Raw genomic sequence first — 7,985 nt, forward strand, 5'->3', positions numbered from 1 at the left:
GGGGGGGGGGTAGTATGATATCTACTGAAGTTTTTTATGCTAATTAAGAGTTTAGCTGATATTTTAGCATCAGGCTAACATTTTTTAATAATTTAGTTTACTGAGGAATTTTATGCTATTTTGGAGTTTAAGCAACAAGCTAACTTTTTTTGTGGCTAATTTGGTATCATCTAAGGTTTTTTGGGCTATTTTAGAGTTTAGCTCATATTTAAGCAACACACTAAATATTTTCTCAAAATTGTCATCTATTAGTGTTTTTTAAACAATATTACTACAAAAGTTTAATAAATTTAGGTCAACTGCAGCACTCTTTCATAGTACTTTAACAACATTTCCAGTCTTTTAGCAAATTTAACATTTTGTAAATTGCTTTTGCATTTTCAGTAAATCCCTTCAGTAATTAAAGTTAATTAGATGGCCATTTTCAGCAAAAAGCTTCATCAGCTACTTTCAGCAAAAACACTGACACTAGTATTATCGCAGGTTATGCAACATTTCTAGTTTTTAAAATTATTATACTTTTTTTTTAATCAAGCACCTTTCTCTACACTCAAGGTCGCCTTAACGGAAAATTAAAATCTCTTTAATTTAATGGTTGTTAAGCAGTGCAACTCTGAGTCATATACAAGTTGCTTTTACCCAGGTAAACTCATGGAGCTTTTCTTTTGGTAAATTTGTTCTTAAGGGAACAGTCCATTTTTTCATTGTCGGAGAATATTTTTCTGTGTTAGAAACAAAAATGGTAAAACAATAGAATAGTAAGAACACCCATAAATAATTCATTAAATATCACCATGTCTGCATTTTAAATTGATACAAGTATCACCAAATAAATATTGTGATATTTTGCCAAATCGATTTTTTTCCTAGTAATGGGGGTGCAGTCAGGGTGGGTAGCGCCTGCGCCGCCCGCGGCTTTAATTCTTTCTTGTTCTCTTACTCTGAGTGCAGGAAACTCCAGCAGCAAAGCGTCCGCCTCCTTTGGGACAGTCGACGAAGACGCCATGATGCAGACACTGATCCAGAGTCAGCTCCGTCCCCGAACACCTCACGCCGCTCATCACCACGGCGTCGGTGGAGGCGTCTCCCTGCCAGTACCACGTCTCCTGCAGAGAAGACCAAAAGTCTGTCTTTAGCTTCAAGAGTTCTTCTGCAAAACTCTAGAAAGCTCGAGCTGCATTTACATCATAACATTTGTCTGGGAAACATCTCGTCTTTTTTCTAGAATCCACAAGAGCTTCTTATCCTCCTGACTCAGCATCTTAAGAGGATTTCTGCAACGCAAAGGGGAAATCTTTCGAGGTGGAAACTCAATCTTTCCATCGTCTCCCATGGACGTGCAGAAAAACGGTTAGACAGACAGTAGCTCCAACACAGAGTCAGATTTTCCAGAAGGTGGTGGTGGCTGGAGAAGCATTTACGAGTCAGACAGGACAGCGTTTTCTGCAGAGGAGGAGGATGTCTCTGGAAAGATCTGGAATGATCTTCAGATTGAAATGTTTGTGATGGCAACGGGGCATGCCATCAGAACAGCATCATCTCTGTTTTGAAGCAGAGAGGAACAACTGACTCAGTCTTTACAAGCTCCACTAATAAACACCCCCCGCAGTACTGACCCCCCCATGATTCACACACATACTTTCCACAGATTTACTGTCTGAAAGCATGGTCGGATGACATAACACGATGACATGGCGGCTGCTCTCTTCAGTAGAAAGTGTGAGGCGGCCCTGCTTGTTCCTCGCCGTTTTCCAGTAAACTTCAAACACAACCCGGCTCATTTGTGGGGCGGGTTTCCCGCCGTTTGCCCTCTGGGAAAAACGCACCTCCAGCTTGTTAGAAACTCGCCATGCTCATTAAGACAGCGAAAGCTCAACATGTTCCAATCCCTAAATTCCACCCGTGTCCTCCCTTCTTGAGTCCTGGGAGGAGACCACATCCATGGAAGGAAGTGGCGCCCCATGGTTCAGCTCCAACAACATTTTAATTTGTCAAATATACAGTCTATAAATTACATTAGCAACAATTATTATGAATAAGTACAAAAAAAATAGTTTCTGAATTCCAAGAACTCTTACTAATTCAGCCTGGAGGCTGCAGTAAAATGACCATAACTTTCTAAAAGTTTGCAGGAATGCACATTAACAGATCAGACCATAGGGGATGACCGCGAGGATTAGTTGACCTAATCGATTCATATTCCTATGATCCAACCAGGTAGATCTGTCTGAGGGAAGTTGTTCATCAAAAATTGTTTCAATTTCATTATTTTGAAGAAATACGAGGAATCTGGAGAACTTCACCTGCACTTTCAGTCCCAGCTGTTTATCTCTGAGTCACACTGGTGGAAGTTTTACTAAAGATGTTCTGGATCCATTTTAGGTCAGTGAGTTCAATTGTTTAAAATGAACCAAATCAACTATGAATCGCATCGTCAACCGTAAATATTGAAACGAGTCAAATCGTAGTTAAAATGAACCATTAGACCTCTATTAAACACAGCTTTACTTTTCTTTCTTCCAGTTCTGTTAAGTATTTTCAATAGGAGTGTGAATTGGCAATAGTCTGACAATACAATAGTTGTCACGATACACGTGTCACAATACAATACGTATCCTGATATATTCAGTTCAGCACCAGACAATATTTCACCATTTTTTAAGTTATGACTAAAGAATCAATATTAATACATTTTTCACATAAGCAATACCAAATATCTTTCAATAGTAGCTCCAGTGAATATTCCAAACGTTTGGCAGCCAGCCGTGATTTATGTATCTATTGAAGAGCGGACTCTATTGGAAGATACACAACATGAGTCAAAGTCAAGACCCAGGGGCCGCATCCGGCCCTCCAGATCATTTTATTTTATTGTTATTAATGACCCGATGTTATCTTGCGTTTATTTCTAACTTGTAAAATTTTGATAAAATATATTTTTATGGAGAGGAAAATATTGAAAGTTATTTAAGGTTTAAGTTGATTTATTCTGGAATAATATTCCTGCATTTTATTATTTATAATTATGTTAAAAAGTTACAGTTTTAAAGTTTTAAAAATTGGCATCCTGCTAACTTTTTGGACTATGTTGGCATTTACTAAAAAAAATTCAAGGTATTTTGGAGTTTAGCAAATATTTCAGCTACATGCTAGCTGTTTTGGCTAATTTAGCCTCTTTTTTTTTGTTTTTTAGGCTAATTTGGCATTTAGCCAATATTTTAGCTGGCAATCACCTAATAATGCTTTATATCTAGTTCATAGTTATGTTAAAAAGTTACAGTTTAAAATGAGCTACGAAGCAACAAAATCCACGTTTTTATACAGTATCAGTACCGACTTAGCACAGCTTTTTGGTTCAGTACTCATCCTTAGTTAAAAGTGAGTTGTACATTTCTTATTTTGCGATGTTATAACGACATCGAGGTTCTGTCATAAGATGGTTCTGGAGACATCTTCTTGTTTTGGTCGCGGTTTAGAGCCGCTCACAGAAGCTCGGTGTGCTCCCAGCTAGTGGTCGGAAAACAAAAGCCAATTTGAACCGCATGTCTGCCTATGAATAATTAATTAAATACTAAACACTAATTTTCAATAGAAACATTCCAGTACATCTTATTCAAATCAGGATCCACTGTTTGCTCATTAGATTTTAAACTTTTACAGACTCTTTCTGACGGTAACATCTCAGAGAACACTTCAGGGACACAGGAGTTCTTAGAGCTGCCCAGTGATGTGTTTCCTGAAATTTGACAGAAACTTAAATCTCAAGGCCAAATGTAAACACGGTTTTCTTGGAAGAAGCAAAGCAAATATTTAAAGTTTGAGGAAGTTAGGAATGAAGGATCAGAGGGAATTCTGAGCAGATTTAAAGCAAATGCTCAAAGGAACATTTAAAAACAGACTTTTACGTTTTGTATTTTTGTAAATACAAAGTGAAAATATAATTTTTTTCTGGGATGTTAATCATTGATAATGTTGTCTTCTAACCTTTTTCATTTGCACTGATGCATTTCAGGTTTTTGATTTTCCTGTGATTTGTTTTGTATTTTATTTTTATTTTGTTGACTTTCACTTTCATTATTTCCTTCATTAATTTGTTCAATGAGTGATTAAAAACCACTGATGATTCATGGAAACAGAGTGTTTGAAGATTTACAGAAAGTGATGAAGAGCAGAAGGATGGAGATGGTTTATCAAGAAGCTCTAATGTGACTCAAAAGGAACCAAAACTACAAATCAAACTCTGTCAGTCTTCAGAATTGTGTTTGACAGAAGGTAATTGAAACATCAGCGTCCGTACCTGGAAAGCATGGCTTGCAAAGCCCAAACCCAGCTGTCTGCACACCACCATGGCCTCCATGGTGCCCCAGCTGTCGCTGCACACGCTGCCCCACGTCAGAAGGCCGTTCCTCTCCGTCAGCACCTCCACGCGCCCTTCATAAGGGTTTCGACCTCCGCTTAGCCGCAGCTGAGGACAGACACCAACAGACCAATGAAGCAATGCAGGGAAAGTTTATCCATGCGGCAGCAGCATTTATCCACCTTTTTGTTGAAGCCCATGGCGGGAACGTTGCATTTAACGGCAACATCTTCCTCGTGGCTGCAGCCCAGAGACTGCTGGTTGAAGGAGCACTCAGTCAGAGACTTCTCAAAGCCGGAACACTCCACCTCGTTCATGTGGACCGGTCCGATTCCTGCAGAGACAGGAAGCCTTCACCCTGCTGAACCTCCAGCTGAAGCATTCATCATGCAGCACACAGCGGGAAATAATCCAACAAATCCTCTTTTTTCATGATTGTAAATAAAAAAAATCGGATTCTCAGATTACGCCTGGATTTTAGGGGAAACCCGCCTGAAACAGCAGATGTGAAAACACGAGTCTGTGCTGCCAAAGGCTTTCTTAGAACAACAAGTCCTTCCAGAGGCAGATGAGTTACAGTGTGAAGGAAACAAGCAGTCAAATAAAACGGAGACTCGAAAGACTCGTTAACAATCTCCCACTGTGTGGCAGAGTTTCCACCATAACATTCTGAGTGCTGACTCTTTAATTCAGCTGAAGTATCCAAAACTACAAAAGTTACATTACCTACGATTATGCTACAGTGAATGATTTTAGCTGAAAGTAGTTGCTGAAGCTTTTTGCTGAAAATTGTGACACAATTTACTTTAATTGCTGAAAATGCAGAAGCTATTTGCAGAATGCAAAATTTGTTAAAAGGCTGGAAACAGGGTTCTTACAAGTTTATTCCAGTTAAATTTAAGGCTTTTAAAGACCTTTTTAAGGCCACGCATGTCAAAAATTAAGACCAATTTCACAGTCTATTTCCCATTTTAGTCATTTATTTTCAATATCTGATCAAAACTGTAGCTTCTTATCTTGTTTGTGGCCTGTGTCGTGATGTTCTAGAGCTCTTCTTTTACTTTTTTTGTCAAACTGCTGTTGGACATTTTGCATATTAGTGCATAAAGGTGCATTCCCACCGAACGCGATCTGCGCGGCGGTCAGTTTCAATGTTAAGTCAATGGTACAGATGCAAACTGAGGCGATCTGACGTCCCGCAGTGCAACTTGAGCGACATGGTCTTGGTGCGGCAGTCTGGCAGCAGCTTGATTTGAGCGGCGAGCAGCAAATTTGCCACACAACGAAAGAGGGGCGGGTGAATCGCATTCAGTGTGAATGCACTTTTACAATTGATTTTCCCTGTTTATTTACATCAATTGATCAAAAACAATCTTGGTTAAAGGTTTTATCTTTTACATGAAATGTGAAACGGAGAAGTTTCAAGAAGCACAATTTTTAAGGCTCAAATTTCGAAATGTAAGACTTTTTTAAGTCTTTTTAAGGTATTATGTCAAAATTCATAAATTCAACGCTTTTAAAGATCCCATGGGAACCCTGTGGAAGTTCTGTTAAAGAACTATGAAAGAGGGCTGAAGCTGACCTAAATTTCTTAAAATCTTGTTGTAAAATTGCTTGAAAATCCCTAATACATGCTAGTTTAGACTGTTGTTTAGAGTGTTTAGTGTTGCTTAAATAAAAGTTAAACTCCAAGTTAGCCCAAAAAAACCTAAATATATGCCAAATTAGCCAAAAAGCTAGCATGTTGCTTAAATACTAGCTAAACTCCAAATAGCCTAAAATTCCTCAGTAAACTAAATCACTCAAAAACGTTAGCCTGTTGCTAAAATATTAAGTAAACTCAAAATATTTTGAAAATTACTATAAAAGATGAAAACATAGAACATGAATATATGTAAATGGTTGTTACTAATCTACTTAAAATTGAAGACTTTCTCATTCATTTCCTATGGGGCATATGATGCTCAATATTTCAAAAACTGTAAAATGTATAAATACCAAAAATGGTAATTGAGTTTTAATCTGCTGAAAAATGTACAGAAAGGAGCAGGAGAATCACTATGGTGTGAATGCTTACTAAGCAATCACACAATTACAATCCGAGTGAGCGCTGCAGCAGCCATGTTGGATTTTCACAGACATTTTTCTCTGTTTCTGCAACTTTTGTGATCAGAAACAGCCCTGTGGTGCAGTTTCTGGACTCATTTTTTTGATCCATTCCTTCTGTAACTCATCCAGTTTTACTTTTTTTTCTGGAACATTTTGTGCAGCCCTCTGTTTTGCTAAGAGAATAAAGGAGAAGAGGCGTTCCGGTGACCCTCTGGTTCTGTGGTGAACTGCAGTTCCACAGAGTCTGGTTCAAATCTATAAACACCAAAGTGCTGCTCCATACATTCCTGGATGACCGTATGTGCTGACGGAAGGTCTGGACTTGTTCAGCTTGCACAGGTGCTACTGAAGGTGGAGGTGCTGGCCTTTTCAGCCAGTCTACTTATTTTATATTAAAATATTTATCATACTCATTAACAAGGAAACACTTTTGGAAAGTTTACATTAACTTTGAGTCTGAGATGACTGTTTATTCCTTTAATACCAGAGCTCCAGGGTTTATTTTCTTTGATTTACTGTAATGATTTCATTTTTAACTAAGCTGTGCGGGCCACAAGCTCCCTGCTCTATAATATATATATATAACTGGAGGATTGTCTACAGCAGATCCCTGCAAAGACCTCAGACATCTCAGTCCAGAAAAGCTCAGTGTTAGGAACAGCTAAGATACTGCAGGACCCTCAAGCTCCCAGACCTCTGGTAGAGGAACCGAGCTAAGAGGATAAACCACCCGCGGAGGGTGAGAGGGGCGTTTTTAAATATATAGGCTTTTTAGGCATTTTTTCAGTTTTTGGGAATATTTTAAAGTTTAGCTATTTTTTCAGCTACATGCTAGCTGTTTTGGCTAACCTTTTTTTTTAGGCCAATTTGACATTTAGCTAACATTTTAGCTGGCTATCAACTTTAGTGTTTTCAGGTATCAGCTTCAGCACTTTTAACTTTCAATTTCAGCATCTTCAGCTATCAGCAGCTATCTTTTAAAAAAGGGGGTGTCAAACTCACTTGCAAAATTGGCCAAAATCCCAAACACACCTTAGATCACGGCCGAACAGGATAAACATTTATTGAACACTCTAAAACTACATTTTTAAAACTTTAAAACTGTAACTTTTTAACATAAATATGAATATTAAACAGACAGGAATATTATTCCAGAATAAATCAACTTAAACCTGAAATAACTTTCAATATTTTACTCTCCATAAAAATATATTTTGTCAAAATTATACAAGTTATAAATAAATGCAGGATACCATTGGGCCATAAATAACAATAAACTAAAATGATCTGGAGGCCCGGATAGAATTACCCGGAGGGCCGGATCCGGCCCCCGGGCCTTGACTTTAACATGTGGTGTAGACTTATAGTGGGTGTAGCCCGGGTGGAAACCTTCACTAAAATAAACACAACATAAAATATAAATATCAATAAATAATAACTTCTCGGTTTTATGCCTGTGCGTCAGACGCAGCTGCGTAATGAGGTCACGTGGCCAAGCACGCCAAATCGGAAGTGATAA

The 7,985-nt window shown here is 38.3% G+C and overlaps 1 protein-coding gene and 1 long non-coding RNA gene across 2 annotated transcripts in view; one reads left to right on the top strand and one right to left on the bottom strand.

Annotated features, from left to right (window-relative positions):
• Positions 1–2,862, top strand: part of LOC112139971 — a 3,397-nt gene extending 535 nt beyond the window's left edge. Inside the window, exons 2-3 of the long non-coding RNA XR_002918086.2 lie at positions 952–1,124; positions 1,226–2,862. This is a non-coding gene — a long non-coding RNA (uncharacterized LOC112139971). The remainder of the gene's footprint in view (positions 1–951; positions 1,125–1,225) is intronic.
• The window catches only part of loxl2a (lysyl oxidase-like 2a), a 43,249-nt gene that overhangs the window by 6,936 nt on the left and 28,328 nt on the right, over positions 1–7,985 (bottom strand). Inside the window, exons 7-9 of the mRNA XM_024262854.2 lie at positions 4,540–4,691; positions 4,298–4,465; positions 941–1,106 (exon numbers count right to left, since the gene is read on the bottom strand). Coding sequence (XP_024118622.1) covers positions 941–1,106; positions 4,298–4,465; positions 4,540–4,691 — 486 coding nt within the window. The remainder of the gene's footprint in view (positions 1–940; positions 1,107–4,297; positions 4,466–4,539; positions 4,692–7,985) is intronic.

Source organism: Oryzias melastigma, linkage group LG5 (assembly GCF_002922805.2).
Source record: "Oryzias melastigma strain HK-1 linkage group LG5, ASM292280v2, whole genome shotgun sequence".
Taxonomy (NCBI): domain Eukaryota; kingdom Metazoa; phylum Chordata; class Actinopteri; order Beloniformes; family Adrianichthyidae; genus Oryzias; species Oryzias melastigma.